At 53.3% G+C, this 19,368-nt stretch overlaps 7 protein-coding genes across 7 annotated transcripts; 3 read left to right on the top strand and 4 right to left on the bottom strand.

Annotated features, from left to right (window-relative positions):
* Positions 1 to 809: 809 nt before the first annotated feature.
* On the top strand, positions 810 to 2,098 carry G6M90_00g084190 (uncharacterized protein; the record flags this gene model as incomplete). Its single annotated transcript, XM_014688149.1, has 3 exons — positions 810 to 1,006; positions 1,073 to 1,823; positions 1,886 to 2,098. 3 exons carry the CDS (start codon positions 810 to 812, stop codon positions 2,096 to 2,098), a joined length of 1,161 nt encoding a protein of 386 aa, XP_014543635.1.
* A 425-nt stretch (positions 2,099 to 2,523) lies between these two features.
* asaE_9 (MFS transporter asaE) lies at positions 2,524 to 3,976 on the bottom strand (the record flags this gene model as incomplete). Its single annotated transcript, XM_066131243.1, has 4 exons — positions 2,524 to 3,431; positions 3,492 to 3,584; positions 3,660 to 3,890; positions 3,964 to 3,976. The coding sequence occupies 4 exons, from the start codon at positions 3,974 to 3,976 to the stop codon at positions 2,524 to 2,526; spliced, it is 1,245 nt and encodes a 414-aa protein (XP_065987312.1).
* A 749-nt stretch (positions 3,977 to 4,725) lies between these two features.
* On the bottom strand, positions 4,726 to 5,270 carry G6M90_00g084170 (uncharacterized protein; the record flags this gene model as incomplete). The annotated part of the gene is made up of 3 exons (XM_066131242.1): positions 4,726 to 4,965; positions 5,029 to 5,150; positions 5,210 to 5,270. 3 exons carry the CDS (start codon positions 5,268 to 5,270, stop codon positions 4,726 to 4,728), a joined length of 423 nt encoding a protein of 140 aa, XP_065987475.1.
* A 2,370-nt stretch (positions 5,271 to 7,640) lies between these two features.
* On the top strand, positions 7,641 to 10,105 carry G6M90_00g084160 (uncharacterized protein; the record flags this gene model as incomplete). Its single annotated transcript, XM_066131241.1, has 7 exons — positions 7,641 to 8,064; positions 8,136 to 8,606; positions 8,671 to 8,863; positions 8,914 to 9,063; positions 9,115 to 9,584; positions 9,631 to 9,837; positions 9,894 to 10,105. 7 exons carry the CDS (start codon positions 7,641 to 7,643, stop codon positions 10,103 to 10,105), a joined length of 2,127 nt encoding a protein of 708 aa, XP_065987274.1.
* A 569-nt stretch (positions 10,106 to 10,674) lies between these two features.
* Positions 10,675 to 12,645, top strand: AAO (L-ascorbate oxidase; the record flags this gene model as incomplete). Its single annotated transcript, XM_014688145.1, has 3 exons — positions 10,675 to 11,026; positions 11,102 to 11,867; positions 11,928 to 12,645. 3 exons carry the CDS (start codon positions 10,675 to 10,677, stop codon positions 12,643 to 12,645), a joined length of 1,836 nt encoding a protein of 611 aa, XP_014543631.1.
* A 951-nt stretch (positions 12,646 to 13,596) lies between these two features.
* On the bottom strand, positions 13,597 to 14,111 carry G6M90_00g084140 (uncharacterized protein; the record flags this gene model as incomplete). The annotated part of the gene is made up of 3 exons (XM_014688144.1): positions 13,597 to 13,668; positions 13,726 to 13,866; positions 13,935 to 14,111. 3 exons carry the CDS (start codon positions 14,109 to 14,111, stop codon positions 13,597 to 13,599), a joined length of 390 nt encoding a protein of 129 aa, XP_014543630.1.
* Positions 14,112 to 16,521: 2,410 nt separating this feature from the next.
* FRE7_2 (Ferric/cupric reductase transmembrane component 7) lies at positions 16,522 to 18,776 on the bottom strand (the record flags this gene model as incomplete). The annotated part of the gene is made up of 6 exons (XM_014688143.1): positions 16,522 to 17,581; positions 17,649 to 17,747; positions 17,820 to 18,074; positions 18,145 to 18,256; positions 18,325 to 18,578; positions 18,658 to 18,776. 6 exons carry the CDS (start codon positions 18,774 to 18,776, stop codon positions 16,522 to 16,524), a joined length of 1,899 nt encoding a protein of 632 aa, XP_014543629.1.
* Between the last annotated feature and the right edge of the window lie 592 nt (positions 18,777 to 19,368).

Here is a 19,368-nt window from a genome sequence, read left to right as displayed (position 1 = left end):
TATGAGGCATGAAATGTACGATTCAGGGACAACAGGTGCGCGGGACAGATGCATCAGTACAGAGCATTTCAAAGTGTCATTGCTTTTGAAATAATGTATATTAAATAGACTAAAATAGTCCCGATGGACTCAATAGATTCCTAAACAGCTACTCGAAATTAATTTTCCTTGTGCCACCAGCCTACGATAAGTTATCTCAGACAGGCGGGCTGTCACGGCCCATAATGGAAGAGGGATGAACGTGGGGGTCTAATAAAGAAGACGAAGCTGCTTGCGTCTTTTGAAACATTGCGCCTTAATAACTCATTGCGATGTTATACTTGTGCAACCGTGTGTGACTGGGAGATTGCAAGATGCTGTCCTACAGAGTAACAAGTGAGTTATGTGAGTTGTGTGCAGAGAGACGGAGGCAGGCGGACAGAATTGGCCCGCATGTCTTCTAGATTGACCGGGGACGGCCTGGACCGGCTGGATACTTGCAGCGTTACGCGCATTTCTACTGGAAAGGTGTGTATCTAAGCTCGTTGCGTTTGGTCACTTTTAGTCTCCGTGGCCACTCTGGTCACCCCGACTCCACACATGCCCACGCTAGTGAGTACTTGGAACTTTGACCCAGCACAAAAAAAGTTGGAGCCTCATTTGACGCCTCCTAGTTGTCGCGACGGATTTCTTCCTTTCTCTGCCGTCTGCCTCCTCTGACGACTCAAAACGACCAATCCGTGCATAGCGACGCAGACACATCTCACACCTCACATAGGAAACATAGACAACAAACGAACCGTCAGTTTATACTGAAGAATATACTTACCATGGCCCAGCGGCAGCCTGCCGCATTCGCGGTAGGCCAAGACGACCGAAAACCTTTCCAACACTCACATGTCCCTGCCGAGCATGCGGCGCTGATCCAGTCCAGGGAAACGGGAGATGTGATTCCCGACGATGCGCCAACAGGGAAGGTCAAGGCTTTGCCGTTTGCAAAGTCGTGGGTGCACATGATGGCGGGAGGGTTCGTCTGGTCTCTACCTTGTCCTCTTCGGCGATAGACCTTTTACTAATAATGACTCGACTATAGTGTTGGGGGAATGACCGCTGCGACCATTACTGCCCCGCTTGACGTGCTCAAGACCAGGCTACAATCCGATATTTACCAGGCGCAACTCCGAGCCGCTAGAATGGCCAAAGGACAGGCCTTGGCGGGATTGAATCCAGCCAGAGCCGCCCTGTATCATCTTACCGACACCCTGGACATCCTTGGCTCAGTATATCGCACTGAAGGCTCCAGAGCCCTCTTCAAAGGTCTAGGCCCCAATCTGGTGGGCATTGTGCCCGCAAGGAGCATAAACTTCTTTGTCTATGGTAACGGCAAGCGAATCATCTCCGAGTACTGGAATCGTGGCGAGGAGGCTCCTTGGGTGCATCTTTTAGCTGGCGTGGCAGCCGGTGTAGCGACGTCAACAGCGACAAACCCCATCTGGATGGTCAAGACCCGGTTGCAACTTGACAAGAACGTTTCGGAGCGCAGCGGTGGCGTCATGCAGCGACAGTACCGTAATAGCTACGACTGCGTGCGACAGATCATTCGCGACGAAGGCATTCGCGGCCTGTACAAGGGAATGAGCGCAAGCTACTTGGGGGTGGCCGAGTCTACGTTGCAGTGGATGTTGTACGAGCAGATGAAGGCATCGTTGGCCAGACGAGAGGAGCGCATCCAGCGCAGCGGGAGGGAAAAGACCTGGTGGGATAACTCGGTGGACTGGACCGGCAAGGCTGGTGCCGCTGGCGGCGCAAAACTAATTGCCGCCATTTTGGCATATCCTCACGAGGTACCGTGTTACGTTGACGGTGTTGGGTGATGGCTCATAGGGTTGCTGACAATGATTTCCAGGTCGCCCGAACCCGACTGCGACAGGCCCCGATGGACAATGGCCTTCCGAAATACACCGGTTTGATCCAGTGCTTCAAGCTGGTGTGGAAAGAAGAGGGCATGATTGGTCTGTACGGCGGTCTCACGCCTCATCTGATGCGAACAGTTCCGAGTGCAGCCATCATGTTTGGCATGTACGAGGGCATCCTCCGACTTTTTAATACCCCTGCATAGACAAACGACAATTTATACGGCCGTAATCCCCGCCGCTTCAGCAAAAAGCAATAGTGGACGCGTGTCTTGACTCCTCTTTTCTTGCAAAAGAGCACATATTTCTTCTTGGTAACGGCATCAGTGGATCTCTGCTCATCTTGTTGCAACGCTAGATGCCGCGCGCAAGTGTATACTTTTTTTTTAATTTTCAGACATTGGCATACTCCTCCATCTTGTACAATACCTACAATAATGCCGCTCAATACAAGCGACATATCAGATAGACATTTGGGAATTGGGAAACGCCCATGGATAGTGAGCAGTGGCGTTTTGGGTTTGGCGGACAACTACATTACAACAGGCCACATTTCTGCATGGAATCCACACGCTTCCGCTATATATGTGTGTGTCCATATATGTGTCGTCGTCGACATCGTATGCCTCATCTAGAAAATCACCTTTGGCCCCCAACCAGCAGCAACCCCTCTCGCCCAATACAACGTGGCCGCAGAAGCGGCGTATACCGCTCCCGAAAAGACCATGATGCCGCAATACGAACCGTCGCCCGCCCTGATTATTGCGCCAGCGACGGGGGCGCCGACCAGGACGCCGACACTCGCAACCAAATACGTCGTTCCGCTCCGCTTTCCATAATCCTCAATTCGGCACACCCTACTCACGCACACGGGTGTAAGCGCAATCGTGGCGCCGGACCAGAACCCAAACAGGACCGTGAACGAAACCACAGCCATCCGACCACCCGCGGCGGTGTACCACAATGAAAATATACTGGCTGCGCAGGCGGCCGCCGTCACCAGGAAGCTGTTGAAGGCCCCAAAGCGATCGGCGACGAAGCCCGGCAGGGCCCTGCCCGGAATCGCGCCAACGTTGAGCAGCGAGTTCATCAAGAGCGCCATGTGCGCCTCGAACCCGACGTGCAGCGCGTACGAAGAGATGTACGTGTAGGGAATGAGGACGGCGAGCTCGGCGAGGAAGACGGCCAGCGTGGCCAGGGCGTACTTGAGATCGAGCAGGGCGCCAAAGTCCATCCGCGCGCCGGCCGTCTTGTTGTGCGGCAGGCGCTTCTTGACGAGGCGGCAGGCGAAGAGGGCCGAGACGGCGCAGATGAGGCCGACGATGCGGACGGACCAGCCGAACCCGACGCGCGGCTCGGCGTACAGGATGACGAGCGGGAAGACGATGCCGCCTGTGCCGCCGGCCGTGCAGACGACGCCCGTCGCCAGCGCGCGCCGCTTGCCGAACCACTGCCCTGTTGTTGCGATGCAGGGGTTGAAGAGGAGCGAGGCCGAGAGCCCGCCGAGGACGGAGAATGTCAGGAAGAATTGGTAGAATTCTAATCAAGGCCGCGTCAAAATCACCGTGATGCGCGGAAGAAAGGGGGGGCGCGACGAACCCTTGCAGATGCTGAGAATCATGGCCATGACAACCATGCCCATGCTCCCTGGTACAATGAGCAGCTTGACATTGTACGCATCGAATATAGGTCCTACGCGGCCAGTAGTTAGAGCACCACCTCCCGGTTGCAGCTGTCGGGTTTGGGATGGTGGTTCAAAACACGGACCGACCTGCACGCCGCACGAGAACATCAAGAACGCGTACGTGCTGAAGATCCAGCCCGTCGTCGACTCGGGCACGCCGGCGAGCTCGTGCTGCGAGACGCGCGCCTGCAGGACGGCAAGGGCGTTGAGCCAGCCCATCGGGGCGAGCAGGCCGCACCAGCAGCCGAGGACGGCTGTCCATGCCTCGCGCCCGCCGTCGGGGTAGTCCCCGTTTGTGTCTCTGCTTTCTGGGTCTGCCGGACGCGCATGTTGGCAAGTGTATACCCGCGGGACGGGGGGTTTTTCTCCCCCCTTGGGCAGACGAACCTGTGTGTTTCATTGCAGATGGCGGCTAGACGTGGGATGTCTGGATAATACACCGGGGCAAGGAGGCGAGGCGTGGTGTGGCTCGTTTACAGCGTCTTGGGTTGGCCAAGGGCGGATTTATAGACGAGATGAGCTGCGATGGGGGCTGGCATTGACCGTCGTCGAGACTTGCTCGGTGGGCATTGTTTGCAAAGCATCTGTGGGATGCTGAAAGACCGGGCATCGGGCATCGGGCATTGGGCAAGGAGGATGGATCATTGAGAACTGCATTCTTAGTGAGTGAGTGAGAGAGAGAGGCTCTTGCTTGTTGTGACGTGAGAGATGCGTTGTAGATTCAACAGTTTGCTGGGCCGGGCTTGACGGGCGGCGCCGAGGAGCTGATGAGCCTTTGTTTGTCTGGACGGGAAACCGGCGCAGGGAGATGACGGGGTGCCATTTTGCTCGTGCAGCGTATGAAATAGGAGCTTATACGTCTCTGGTGTCGTTGTCGACGGAATCGTTGGGAAGATGGTGTGACCGAGGAGGTTTCGTGGACTATATTCCGCGTTACACTGTGGAAATGGGTAAGCGAGCATGGCCTGGGCCAGCCAACTGCCTGCCGTCCTGTCATGTACTAGCCGTCAGGCTGGAAGATGGAACTGGCACGCATGGTAAAGGTAGATTTTACTATATACGGGAATGCTGCCTGTTTCACCACAGACAAGTGTCATCTTGGGAACCACCACCAACATGCCGCACCCACGTCTCGCCCATGACTGCTTGCTAAACACCCCCGGACAGATGGAGCGCCTTTTCAATGTCCGTCACGCCCAGGGCGCCCTCCAACGAGGACATGGCTCCGCCGGTGGCGCTGTCCAGGAACGCGTCGACTTGAGGGAGGCCGATGCCTTGGAGGAGCATGGCAACGGCTTCGCCTACGGCCTGGACGGCGCCGGGCCCGGCACCACTCCTGGAGAGGCCGAGCAGCTTCTCGGAAAAGGTCACGCCGAGCGCGTCCTCGAGCTGCACGAGGGGGGTTAGTCTGATGCATGCTGCTGGGGGACGTGGGACGAGGAGCAGGCAAACCTTGGGGAGAGCACCGCCGAGGAGGGTGTCGAGTGTGCCTTCGACGGCGGTTACACCGACGCCATCTTCTAGCTGGAGTACGACGTTGCCGACCTGCGTGATGAGAGATCGCTGGCTGAGCTCTGAGGCGGACACTGTTAGCAAAGTGGTTGACGAGTGTGGTCGATTGTGAAAGACTTACTGGTGGGCACAGCCAGGGCTGAGCTGGCAAGGAAGAGAGCGGCGGCGAGCGAGAAGCGCATCTTGGCGAAGCGAGGTGGTTGGCAGGAAAGGAGTGAATGGCTAGCCGTGGTTGAGGGTTCTGGTTATGAGCTGGTGGACAGGATTCTCGAGGCCTTTTGTACTCGATTCGACGGGATATACATATGTAATTGACTCCGGTCGTTGCATCCAACGATGAACACCGGCCGTCCGATGCGGAAATTGGAATCAGTTGTTATCAATATCGCGGTCCACCTTTGATAGAGTCGGAATGTATATCGCCTCGTCTCTGTATCTCAATCTTCATCCAATGTTTGCATGGCAACGTCAAGATCGACATGGCAACCTCGGAGTGAAGGCTAGCTTGTTATCCGATGGTTGCAATACCAAGTCCGTCACTAGGCCTTGGAGGGCGAGGTCAGAGCGCGGCGGCCGGGGAGTAGATCCCCTCTTCAACTGCTTTCATCTGAAGCTGCCTTATCGTCTGACCCTTGTGTCGGGGTGCAGAAGCGGGTAATGAGGGCTGTCTCGCTGGTCCATGTTCAAGATGAGGCAGGCGGTCATGGCGCCTAAATCTGGCAGATGCCGGATGAATCTGGGGCGGCTATAAGAGCACTATTGAGGAGTCTCTGGTTTTTTGTACATTGGTCCGGTCTTCAAATGTCGGGAGTGTCACTTTTGGTAGCAGACGTTCTCCGCGGGTCCTGTTTATTCTGCGGACAGGGTCCAACTTGAGCTGCCTGTGACGCCGAGTCTCATTTCTGCAGATATCCAGACATTTCCAGAGAAAGTAAACATAACTGAGAGAATCGATATCATGCTTTGTGCCCCACTTTGTGTTTAATGAACTAGTGGCTGCCCGCTTAGATGTTTGCTCGTTAATCGGAAATGAGCTGGTTGATCCAACGGTGATGTGGCGCTTGCATAGCACCGTCGTCTGTGTAGCACTCAGTTGGCCGGCAAACTTTGATCGAAAAATCCCGCTGCCGAATACATGGCTGGCGTCTGGTGAGTTATCAATTATGAGGAAGAAAAAAAAAAAAAGGTGAAAGGGCAGGCCCGCCGCTTCTCTCATTTTATCCCAAACTCCGTGGCACAGAGCAAGCAATGTGACGTAGAGATGCGCTATACTTGGCATCAACGGACTTTCGCGGGCTTGCCTATCTACGGGGTTTCGCCATGTGAAGTTATTGAAATCATTGTTTGCGGCAGCGAATACCGATTACTGTGCCTGCAAGATACGCCGGTCCACTGTCACGTATATGCTGAACAGTCAAGTACGTGAGAGGCTCGGATGCAATGACATTCCATGTACTGCGACTTTCTCATTCTGGCTGAACAACACATGCATTGTTTACGGACACTGTTTCCGCTTGGCAAGTCAAGGTTGAAATTAAGATGCCATCTTCAAATGGCCTCACAAGTCGGTGGACATTGTTCAGATTGTGGGGAATGTCGACTGTAAACATGAAATTTTCGTTGGACTGCTTCGTAGCTGAAGATGGTTTCCATTTTCGGGAGCCGAAAGTGAATTAGTCTCAAGGCAGAGCGGTAGTGGCTCTAGTTATATAAGGTGTAGGTTTGGTGGCTGAGGGAGAAGTCATCCAAATCCCACAGTCACATCACATGTAAACTTGGATTGGCGGAAGGCATCTGAATTCTTGTTGTAAAATACCTGTGTACATGTAAAGTTTCTTACAGCTATTAAAGGCTAGGCCAAAAAAGTAGCTGTACTTAAAGCCTGCCTTGTTAATCCTACAAGGTACTATTGTATATAAATTTATATATAAATGTACATGTCAAATCTCTTAGCTATAAAACACCCTACCTAGGCAAGGTACAAGGGAATAAAAAAATACGGCTAGCCGGGTCTTAAACCATGTATAGAGGTGTTAATAGCTTGAAGTAATATACGTTTCTGAAAGACCTTAAAAACGCACTTGTAACCGTAAATTACACACATATTAAGGCGTGCACTGATAAGGCTATAAAATTTAATCAACATAAATTAAATGAAATTTATTTATATAAAGGGACCGTCCTGCCTGTTTGGGTTTAACGCCTGGCCTGCCCGGCAGTTGCAAAACGGGAATAGAGAGAAGGAAAAAGCGGGGCGCCGTTGATGCACCAAGTCCCAGCCCTGGTCTTTCAATCCTGGTCTTGACAACTCGCCTCGTCCACCTTCACTCGAACAACCATTTCGTCATTGGCTAACATTCATGTTCCACCCCGTCATGAACAGACGGTTTGTCGACTTGAATAGAGAATTGCCATGGAGCATGCTACGCGGCCCTTGATAAAGCGGCCCAGGGCCGTGCAGGCGTGTAGCGCCTGCAGGCAGACCAAGTCCAAGGTAAAACCATATCTTGTACTCCCCGGTGTGATTCTGCCTGCTTACATTCGATAGTGTGATGGCAGGCATCCGTCCTGTGAGCGGTGTATCAGGTGTAATATCACTTGTGAATACACCCAGAACAGCCGAGACAGGCGCATGGATCGGCAGGAAGAAAAACGGTAGGCAGCCTTCCGTCTCCAGCGAACAAGACTTTGAGCGCCACTTCCCCCCACCATTGCATGCGAATACTGACATTTCAACAAGAGCACATCTCGCATTAGCTAATCGAGTCCGAGAGTTGGAATCCCAATTGGCTCTAGTGAAGCAGACCCAAGCACAGGACGCCATCTCGCCCAGCAGTCATGGCGGCAGCGCGTCTTCCCCGGCCCATGCCAATACTGGCGGTTTGAACTCTGAGGGTGCAGTTGAGTCAAGTGCCGATGCGATAGCAACAGGCCTCTTTGATGACCAACCCGGGAATGCCGATATAGGCTACTTTGGTAAGAATGATGGCTGGGCAGCATGGGAGCGTAGAAAAAAGGGCGAGGACTGATATTTGCAAATACTGTAGGCGCCAGCTCAAATCATGCCTTCTTTTGGTCTCTAACATCGTCCTTGGAGGAGCTGAACAAGAAGAAGCCGGGGCGGCAGAATGTTCCATTCCGACAGGTCGGCGCAAATGATGGGCCAAGACGGCTTCCCCTGCCGCCGCTTAAAGTGGTGACCGCAGAGCGGCAACCGTTACCTCAAGAAGACTCATTTCCTGGACGAAGACTAGCGATTGATTGGGTAAATAGATTTTTCGACATGGTGGCGCCCGTTCTCCCCTTTGTCAACAAGTTCATGCTGGTTCGAGAGATTGACCTTATAGACTCCCGGACCGGCACTTGGCAATCGTGCCCTTCTAATACCCAGGCCCTGATGAGCATCGTCTTTGCCCACTCATTGGCCATATCCGAAGATGGAGCCGCGGAGCCATTCTATCGCCGGGCCTTGGGCCTGTTGGATGAGAAAGGGCTCTATCTGCCGACCATCGAAGCCCGTAAGTACCCTGACCCTCTACTACGGGCCGATTCTTGCCACATGGGAATACTAATGCTGGTCAGTCCAAGCGCTGCTACTCCTGGCAAACTTTCAACAGAACAGTCAACGAGCACAAGAGAGCATCACTACTCATTTTCGTGCTGTCAAAGCTGCATATCAGCTTGGTGTCCATTCGCCATCCTCGTACAGTCGATTCGGAAACAAGGACAATGAGCTGCGATCCTTGCTTTGGTTTGCGGTTATAAATGAGGACCGGTAAGGATCACCAGCTGTCGTAATACGGTGATGAAACTCACTGTTTCCAGAATCATCGGTGCGGGCTTGGGCCGCCCATTTCTCGTTCCCGCTCAACATATTCAGACCAAGCTCAAAGATCTGATGAGCCATGGACACGCTGGACAAGGTGACGATTCTAAACTTGGATGGTCGAGTCTATCTCACTTTCGGCATGTAATGTACGTTTTCGTTCACAAGTGCCTATTCTTGCTCTGACAGGCGGCTGGTAGCAAGTACCATGAGATTATCGGCAACGTAGTTGACGTTATGCACAACTCAAATATTACGTCGACCAATGGCCTCACCCTGAGTGAGCTTGTGCCCCATGTCATGGAATCGCTACGGAAGCTGGAAACGCTTGGAAAAGATGCTGCACCCTACACAGTACTCGTATCGAACGCGACTGTTGATTCATGGCTGGCCACGGACCTCGAGGAACACAGGTATACAATACTGAGCTCCTTGTATCACTACCGCGTCACCATGCTGGTCAATGCCCCGCTGCTATTGGCGGTATTGTGGCATGTCTTGACTGCTGCAGACACAGGCGACTCGGATCTCCACGTCAATATTGCCATGTCCATCCTGCAAGCGTACTTGCAGACCATCAACAACTTTCACAACCTGCTTTGCACCATCTTGAGGATCCAACGGTCATTTTTGAGGCAGAATGCCGCGTGGTGGCTGTGCAATTATATGAGTGAGTTTGAAAGGAGTCTGCAACGGGCCGTGCTAATCCGTGATAGTGGTGTCGATAAATCTTCATTTATTCGGGCTGTGGCTGATATCGTCGAATAAACCGGACATATTGCCGCCACTGGGGAAGACGAGCCTCGAAATCGAAAGCCTGATGCGGCGAACTTTGGATACGCTGAGATTGGTAGGCGGGACCAGCATCATGAGCAGGAAGGCTCACCGCTGTCTGCAGCAATACCTCGACTCCTTCACCAAAGGTACGCGCATTCCCCGTATTGTGTGACAAAGGACATTGGCTAACAGCGGGTGTTAGATGTCGAAGTGCAGAACCAGATTGGCGTGGAGGCTCCTGTGCCGACGGAGGCGACTAGGCCGTGGCCATATGGTCTTTCCTCTGGCGGCATGGCATGGGATGGCAACATGGACGACCTCATGGCGGGCTTGAGGGCGGAAGACTTTCTTGGGGATGACATTTTTGCCATGAGTTACAATATTAGTGACTTTGACGCCACGGGATTTATATAATGTCACTGGTCAGTATAACAGTCCATTGTATTAACGGAACTCATTACTCGCTGTGCATGCCACTGTGGAACCATTGATGAACTAGTCAGATCTGTCCGGCCTCTTTAGTAGGCGCAAGCACAAGGCCAGTGCACACTGGTCTGCTGGCGTGTCGTCAACTTGTTGTATCTGTGTTTCCGAATACTTGGAGCAATGAAACGAGTCACAAAAATAGACACGGCTAGGCCAAAGACGACGCTCCACGATGGAGGGTGGTACAGTACATGCGACAAGAGGGCACCCCTCCAAACACGACTGCATGAACACGGGGCATCTCCCCGCCCCGCTGATTGGATCGCATTGTGGCCGGCCCCTTGCGGAGACGGCCGTCGGCACATGCATAAATGGTCATCGGTGGTGTTGATGTTGCATCGATGCCGCCCGCGTACCCGTTGGCAACCAGGTGGACTTGTTCGTCGCCGACGGGTCGATTCCTTTCCAGAAAACACCCTTGGCCGGCTTCAGCTTCAACCTCGATCCTGTCCTCTCCGCCACCCCATGCTGCCCGTCATAGGAGCCGAGCCCCGAAAATGAGCGACCGCGGGGACGAGGAAGATCGCCGCCTCCTGGATGAGGCGCTGGCGGCTGATCCCCCATCTTACGAGTACGACGCTGGAGCCAAGAGCCGATCTGGCCGATCCGCATGGACCTGGCTGGGGCTCGTCTTGGTCACGGTGCTCTTGGCCATGCCGCTGCTGGCGTACGTGCGGCGTGGTGGTGAGGCGTCGCCGGCGTCCGGCCCGGATGGGCAGCAGCTCGCGATTGTGCTGCACCCCGAGGAGCATGTGTGGCGAGGGGCAAAGACGCTGCATTTTCACTGGAATGTGACTCTGGGAACCACGTCGCCGGACGGCGTGGAGAAGCAGGTGTATCTTGTCAATGGTCTGTCTTGGCCGGCGCCCTACTTTGCTGCCACGCGTTTGCGAGAAACATTGAACTAACCTGGTCCAATTGAAGGCGAATTTCCGGGCCCGACAATCGAAGCCCGCTCTGGGGACGGCATCATTGTCCACGTGCACAATGGCCTGGCGGACGAGGGCCTGGCGATACACTGGCACGGCCTGCGGATGAAGGGCTTCAATGCCATGGATGGCGCCGTCGGCTTCACGCAGTGCCCCATTGCGGCGGGCCGCGACTTTGAGTACAACTTCAAGATTGGCGACGACGAGCACGGCACCTTTTGGTGGCATAGCCACGCTGAAGTCCAGAGGGGCGACGGGCTGTACGGCGGGTTCGTCGTGCACCGGCCTGGCGTTGGGCCAAAGCACCCGGAGGCTCTTGTCCTCGTCGGTGACTGGTTTCACCGCAGGCAGACGGACGTGTTCGACTGGTTCTTTAACTGGGCGAGCGTGGGAAACGAGCCCGTCCCGGATTCCTTGCTTGTCAACGGCCGCGGGCGGTACAATTGCTCCATGGCGGTGCCCGCTCGCCCGGTCGTCTGCACGCAGCGGTCTAGAGAGGATTTACCGCCATTGCTGTACCGAAGGCCCAAGGACGCACCGGTGAAGCTGAGGGTGGTGAATGTCGGGACCGTGGCGGGCGTGACTCTCCGCGCGGATGGGGCGACGATGCAGCCCGCGGCCGTGGATGCCGGTTGCGCCGTCGACGACCGGCCCGGCCGCTCCGTGGGTGTTTTGTATCCCGGCGAAAGGGTAGATTTGCTGGTGAACGGGGACGGCGTGGGCGAGCAAAATTACCAGCTGCACGTTGAGCTGGACGACGAGTATGCGCGCCTCCCCAACCTCGAAACGCAACATCAATTGCTTTGCTAACCGTGGGACAGGCACTTTGGCGGGTTTCCCAACCCGGCCCTGGACCCAATTCACAGCTTCGACTTCTTTCCCTCCCGTCTCCGGAGCAGGCAGGAAGATGGCCCGCCTATTCTCCCGCCGGACGACGGGCAACACCGTGATCTCGCGACTCTCACGGCCGCCACGCCCACGGGCGCACTCGCCCCCAAGGCCCAGGAGACAATGGTGCTGTACTTTAAAATGCAGATGCTCTCCCGCCTGCAGAACAGGCCCATGGGCTTCGTCAACAACACCTCGTGGAAGCCGCAGGATCCGCCGCTCCTAGCTACAGACCGCAGCCTCTGGGACGCGGACCAGTTCATCCCGTTTATCAATTCTTCAAAGACGAGGGACGTCGACATTGTCATTAATAATCTGGACGATGGGACGCACCCGATCCATCTGCACGGGTACTCGTTCCACGTCCTGTCGTCGTTTAGAGCCGAAGGCCGCAGCGGATGGGGCAGTTACAACCCCTTCGAGTCGGGGCCCCCCGTGCCGCCGAACCTCGTCGACCCCGTGCGCAAGGATACGGTCGGCGTGCCGAGGAGGGGCCACGTGGTGATTCGGGTGAGGGCGGATAATCCGGGGGTGTGGATGATGCATTGCCACATGCTGGTGCATATGGGGACGGGGATGGTGACGGGGCTGCATGTCGAGGGCGACGAGAAGATTGTTGGTGTGGAGAGGGCGGGCAGATTGTGTGCGTAGATACATGGCCGGTCGATGGAATTTGAATACGTCCATGTCTGGTTGGAGCGCGTGTTATAGTTGTGTTGGTAACGCCTGGCACCGTGCTGGATGCCGTTGACAGTGGACTTGGAGGGTCTAGGGTTTGCCATGGAAGGAGAGGAATCGGGGTTGAACTAGAGGATGTTCAGGCTATTCAGTTGTAGAAATGTTGTAACGTTAAAGGGACTTTTTGCGTAATGTGCGTGCTTGTATTGAGTCTGATACGGCCTGCTGGCTGCGGGTAGCTTCCGTATACGGCCTCAATACCCAGTTCTGGAATATAACATGGGAGCTAAAGATGGTAAGAGAAGTGAGGTTTTTGTAGATTAATAAAAAAAGAGGTCATTCATTCTCATATTCTTTTCGAACTTTTGAACTTTTCACTGGCTAATATAACTGCAGTACAATTTAAACACTAGAATGAATACTCTGAGTACTCTTCTAATACCACGATTTTAGATATGAGCTCGTTGTTAATATACTTGGCTTCAACTTTATTCCTGGTTTTACTTGTTAGTCAGTGCAAGGAAAAGCTCCAATCCAAGACACACGTCTAGCATCAAAGTGCACGCATTTCTCGCAAGACATCAGACAGAAACCCGGTTATATTAACCTGCGCAAGATGACAAGGGATTCCATTCCCCTCTTTACAAGCACCGCCCAGCGGAAAAGATGGCGCGCAGCCCCTATCTGAAGCTTGGCTACGACGTGCGAATAGACCAGTCCACCAGCACCACGTGTACATGTAGCTGAAAAACCCGAAATCCCTTGCAACATGAAGCAAGAACAAATAACCCGCTAGTGGCCGGCCGAGCTTAAACTCTAGCAGACAGAGAACTCCCTACAACGACCACAGCTTACCCCCGATAGAGCTGCCTGTGAATCGAAGCCCTACAACGCCACCAAACAGAACCCGCACCCGCGACGGGATTACTTTGCCGCCTCGGTAAGGCGGTCCTTGGCATCGGAGAAGCCAAAGAGATTTCTCGTGTATCGGTCAATCTGACACGCCGTGGGCATTAGCACGCCGCTCATTCCCCAGGAACTGGTTCAACGTACCGCGCCTTCTCTGCTCTTGCGAATGCGAGCAAGTGGCTCGTCGAGCTTGCCAATCTCCTCGGCGACCTTGTCCTCTGGCGCGGCCTCGATAGCTGCCGCCCTCTCCTTGAGGAGGTCAATGGTCTGCTGCCAGCCCTCGCCCTGCAAGCATCCCGCTCGTGTTAGCGTGGCTGCTGAACCGTGTATTCTGTGACTGGATGCGGACGTACCTTGCTCTCCTGCTTCTTGTCCTTGGCCTCTTGGAAGCTCTGAATCAGCACGTTCAATTGCTGAACCTCTTCCTTGATCTTGGCCGTGTCGACGCGCTTGCTGAGGGACGGTTCGCCAAGTGGGCTGGCGGCGACGGCTCCCACGAGCGCAGCGACAAGAGTGTAAGAGAACTTCATTTTGGGCTTGGTTTGAGAGGGATACTTGGATAGTGCTTTAGAGTAGAGAAGAAATGCTTGTTGAACTGATTGTGTAATTGAGTGGCAGATGCTTCCTGAGGTCGGGGTCGGGCTGCCTTATATCCTCTTGGGAGAGGTCGTTGAAAGACTCGAGCCTCTGGCTCAACTCGGCAGAAGCTAAAGCTCATGGCAATATGTCGTGCAAATGTCGTCATTGCAGATGAGTCCAAGTTGGCACATGGTTTTGCGCGAGTCAATCCCAAACATAGGCAATTTATTCTGCTGGGACAATGCGCGAAACCGGCCGAGAAGGCTATTTCCGGGACTCGTTTTGGTGTGCTGAAATTACTCGCGTCGTCATCGTGTGCGGCCTCAATTATACCTTGCCCCTGGTGCTCACTGGTCCTAGATTCTAATAATCAAAGCACGGCTACAAGTTGGATTCGTGTAACCCGCTGATTCAGTGGTATTCCAAGTTTCATGCCTATCCCGGGCTCTGTTTGGACTGGCAAAGGCGTATTCGCTCCCGCTTGGTTCGACGTATTGTGCCTGGTTCTTGGCAGAGTTTCGCGTGGATGCATCGCGCATTAATCGAGCCGGCTGCAACTTGAGCCTCGAGCCTCACTGCTACCTCACGATGGGGTGCACGAACAACCGCGCGACGAACCTATGCAATAGAAATTGCGCCATTGTTTCCAAAGGGCTTATATGCCCCACTACCTAGTCCACTTTGGGTTCTTGGTAACTATGCTCATACTATAACTATCACATATTCGGTTGACATAGTCATGTCTCCCACCGAATCTGTCACACCACTCTGCAGACCTTAATATAATTATTCTGCCAAGAACGTTGTATACCATTTGCCAAGAGCGTTGTAAAACATCCGTGCTAAACTTTCTACGTGTTTTTTTTTTTTTTTTCGGAACGAGACTTGTTGTCCTGCCCGCTCCGGTCGCCGATTCGGTGCCGAAAAGTTTGCTTTGACTATTATTCGTAACTTGCAACAGATTGATTAGATCCACAAGCAAGTTCCTTACTCTGGGTGGAGCTGGAGAACCAAGACCGGACAAATGAGGCTTCAGCGCGGCATTCTATCCAATGAGTCAATGACATGGTTGCCGATGCTGGGCCATTCACACGATTATGCGAGGCGTAGTGTATCTGGAAGCAGTGAATCCTATACCCTCTCGGATGCATTTTGTGACTGCTGATGCCGACTGTTCGCCTCCGTCACTGCCGTCGTGCGCGGTGCCGGCATTCCGCCTCGGCCCCGACCGCCGCCGCTGGCGTCCGCAGGATGATTAGTAGGTTATTCGGTACTTTACTTGACGTTTGGTGCTAGAATAACGCTCTGGTACTAGCCTGTGAGCCTCTAGCTTATAAATGCAGCTTCTTTGGCGGCTTGGCTCGCTGCTTCGTGGCCTACCACGATATACTGACGTTTTGTCATTGGACCTGCCTCCCTTTCCTACGGAGCAAGTGCTTGTAGTTGCGCGAGATTCAGTCATGTGCCTTGAGCTAAATAGCACGAGATATGTACCGCCTGTTTAGAAGCCGCTCTTTCGGCAACAAGTGCTAGATAATAGTAGCTGGTATTTGCATGTTAGGAGGGTTTTCATAATAGCAGAGTGCCTAGGAAGATAGTATTAGTAATCTTATAGTAAGCGAGTATATAACTAGGTATAAAGGAATCTAGGTATAAAGTAATAACTTTATTTATTTTTAAACTTTTACATTTTTATAAGCTTAAAAATTTCTTTTTATAATTAATAATAATCTTGTAAAAAAAGTAAAATTATTAATATAAATTTACTTAATAGCCTTAATTTTATAAGCTTTTTTTTAAGCTTTTTTAGCCTTTTTCATTTTAGCTTTATAACCACGACCATTCAGGGCGTTCAAGGACATGGCAGCATTTCACTCGCAAAGGCATCGCAATGGCGTCTACTGCTTCACCCCCAAATGCGCCACGTACCATTACAATCATGGTCAGTACATTTTGGCAGTGCGCTTGTTGCGCGTCCGTAGCTTTTATCCACATGGCCGTGTGCCCACCACAATGAAGTCGTAGTTAAGGGAGACGGATGGGGGGAGGCAAGGTCATGTGGTGGCTTCGCTTTGCGGCATTTTGAGCATGTTGAAGGATGCTGGAAGCAGACTACGATCATGAGGCACAAGGACATCAACCAAGTAGGACATCAGAAACCTTGTTAGAAAATTTACCCAGCTTTCGTACACGCGTCGAACCTGATGGCTGTTCAAGGGGATAGTGTCGTTTTCCGTCAACTAAAGATGTACGCCGTTAATACGACTTACTAGTCACCAAAGACATTAGAATTCAAGTCAAAATAGTCCGCAAATTAGCCTTCTTCTAGCGACAGATACACACTATAAACAATGTCTGATATTATGCCCAAGAGAAATGCTCGGAATGCAAATAGACCCCTCCAGACTTGGATCCCTTCAGAACCTTCAGATTTGCCTCCGCAACAGCATTTCGAACGTCATTTTGCATTGTAGCCGGTCCACAAACAAAGACCGAGAGCGATTCACATGCGTCTGCCACTCTTGCCGCCTCTTCCTGGATGACCAGCGGTAGTTGTGGCCGGCCGTCGAGTTGCTTGGCCAACGTGGCCAACACCGGGCTATGTGTTGTGCTTTCTTGGGCGGTGATGCCGTCCGGCGAGGAGCTTGACTCTGCTGGAAGGTCTTGAGCCTTGTCAGCTAAACCGACCTCTTGTGCAGCCTTGCCAGTGAGGTGTAAGTGGATACTGATGTTGGAAAGCGACTCGCTTGTTGAGTATCGGGACAACAGCTCATCGACAGCTCGAAGGTACCATTTACGACTGGCGGTGTCTCGAGTCGCCAGTATGACGCGGAGAGTAAACGGCCGGGAGGTCCTGCGCTCCTGGCTTTCGGTCTCTTTCTCCACGCTGTCGAGGTCTGTTGTTTGGCCAGGCCCTTCATCGACGGCCTTGGACTGACGCAAGACAAATTGCTCAATAAACGGCAGGGTCCAGCCCGCGCCTGACCCTCCCGCCATGATGAGAAGGTTGTCGCTGTGAGCGTACGCCTGAATGTTAATCCCCCCATAGGGACCATCCACAAGCACAGGAAGCAAGGCACCCGGGTGGTTCAGAGCAAACTGGTTCAGACGTGCGGTAAAGCCGCGCTGGTGGCGAATATAGAAGACGAGCTCCGACTTTTTATTTACTTGTCGGTATGGCAATGAGCATATAGTGAATGGATGGGCCGAGGCGGCCTGCAAGAATCCAAAACTGGTGAAGCGGAGGAAGCAGTGCTGTCCCGGCACCCATGTGAAGTTTGCCGGGATTGAAATTCGCGTGAAGCCGTTTTCTTCAACGGTGACTTGAGCCTTTACCCGCGTGCCGTACTCGATACAAGTCCGCAGCCAGGGATAAACGTAGCAAGGGACGTACACGGCCGCTGTCGCAATGAAGTAGTGCCTGTGGGAAACATGAGCGTCCGAGGTTAGGGGTGTATGGATATTTGCAGCCCACTGCTTGGACTTACCATGAAGTCAAGGTGTAGTCGCAGTGCCAGAAGAATATCAGGACAAATATGGCGGCGGCGAATAGGTGAGTGGCTTTGAAAAATTCATAACCTAAATTTCTGCGCAATGCATCAGATATGCAGCCATGGCCGTTATACGTATAGTGCATATATTCTGCGCAGCCAACTTACCTAATCACACTGTGGGAGGCAAAGGTAAGCCAAGCCTGGAATATGATGGCCACGATGCCTGTCCAGTAAAATAAAAGACCCATCTCGAACTGCATGATCATGTCCCCGAACCGGATGTGGTAGACGATGAACGGAAACGTGTGCATAAGTGCCAGGAGGAAGAAGACGTAGGATATCCATCGGTGGAAGACCTGGAGCTTCTCGTGGGAAACGCCCGTGAGGAGCGTGATCCAGTTCGTCTTGGTTGCTGTCGCGCTGGGGAGAAATCAGTCAACACGTGTATTTGGACAAGTGCTGGATCGTGTGGTCGTGGGGGCGGGCCTACAAGACAAAGGGCATGCATGCCAAGGCCATCCATCCCGATCGTGTTCCCAACGGTGGAGAACCACCAAAGCCAAGGCTTGGCCAGTAGTATGGCTCGGGAATCAGATCCATGCCTGCGAAGCCCAGCACGTCAGTCTTGATATCTCAGACGCATGTATGTAACCGGACCAGTTCGACTTACAGAGGAAGAAGACGGTCCCCGCAGCTGCCAAGAGTAGAAGCCCCAAGGGGGCCGAGTTCCATTGCAGGGCCTCGACGTGGAAGCCACGGTAGGACAAGTATCGTGTCAAGGCGATGGCTCTTTTCCATGGGGAAGAGGCGCGCCAGGCCCGATATCCCAACAGCTGCGCGACAAAGTTACCAATGACGAAGATGCCGAGGACGCTCATGAGAAAGGCGATGGTCGACAGCGCAAAGACGTAGTCGGCGATGAACCTTGTATGCGATGTCTTGTTAGCAACGTTGGCGGAGGACGTAGACTCTGGTCCTTGGACGGTTGATGGGATTTCCTCACCAAAAATGCCATCGCTCCTGGTAGTAGGTGCACTGCTCTTCGGTAAAGCCAAAGCTATCGCAGGCAAAATCCCGACTCCCCGTCAGAGTGATGGGCGGAGTGAGCCAGGCTGCCGACATGGTGGTGAATGTAGTTGATGCCTCTGGCGAGAAAACAACAACGCTTGGGTGTGCATCTTCAAAGTTGACGGCCGCAACACCAGACAGGATTCATTTTATGGGCAACTTCCGTGGCGTATGGTGCTGGTGCTGGTGCGAGGACGAGGACATCGACCAACATTGAACTTGGAGCTTGTGCCTGTTTGGCAATAGCATGCCGGCAGTCCAGTCGTGAAGCAGCCATTACCCATTCAACGTTATCGACTGGAGCTGATGCTTACACGTCAATAGTATTGACCATGTGGTCAGTGCACCGCGCGCAGGTTGTCGGTCTGGTAGGTCTGGGGTGTGGACCCAGTCATAGCCGTCCGTGGTGGCGCATCAACCATGCACGTGTCGATCCATACCATTGAGGTAATGTAGGTGCAATTTTGAGCAAGTTTGCGCTCAATGTACTACCAAGCAGCCTTGCCTGCAGCTCGATTCGACAAACATGAAGCATTCAACACGGCCTGTGTATCCCTGTGGCGCGTCTGGTCAAATAAAAAAATACAGCTACCTCGGTGCCGTGACATCCGTGAGTTGTTTTATCGGCTCTCACGGCACATAACCA

Source organism: Metarhizium brunneum, chromosome 5 (assembly GCF_013426205.1).
Source record: "Metarhizium brunneum chromosome 5, complete sequence".
NCBI lineage: Eukaryota > Fungi > Ascomycota > Sordariomycetes > Hypocreales > Clavicipitaceae > Metarhizium > Metarhizium brunneum.
This window is presented reverse-complemented; position numbering and strand designations above follow the sequence as displayed.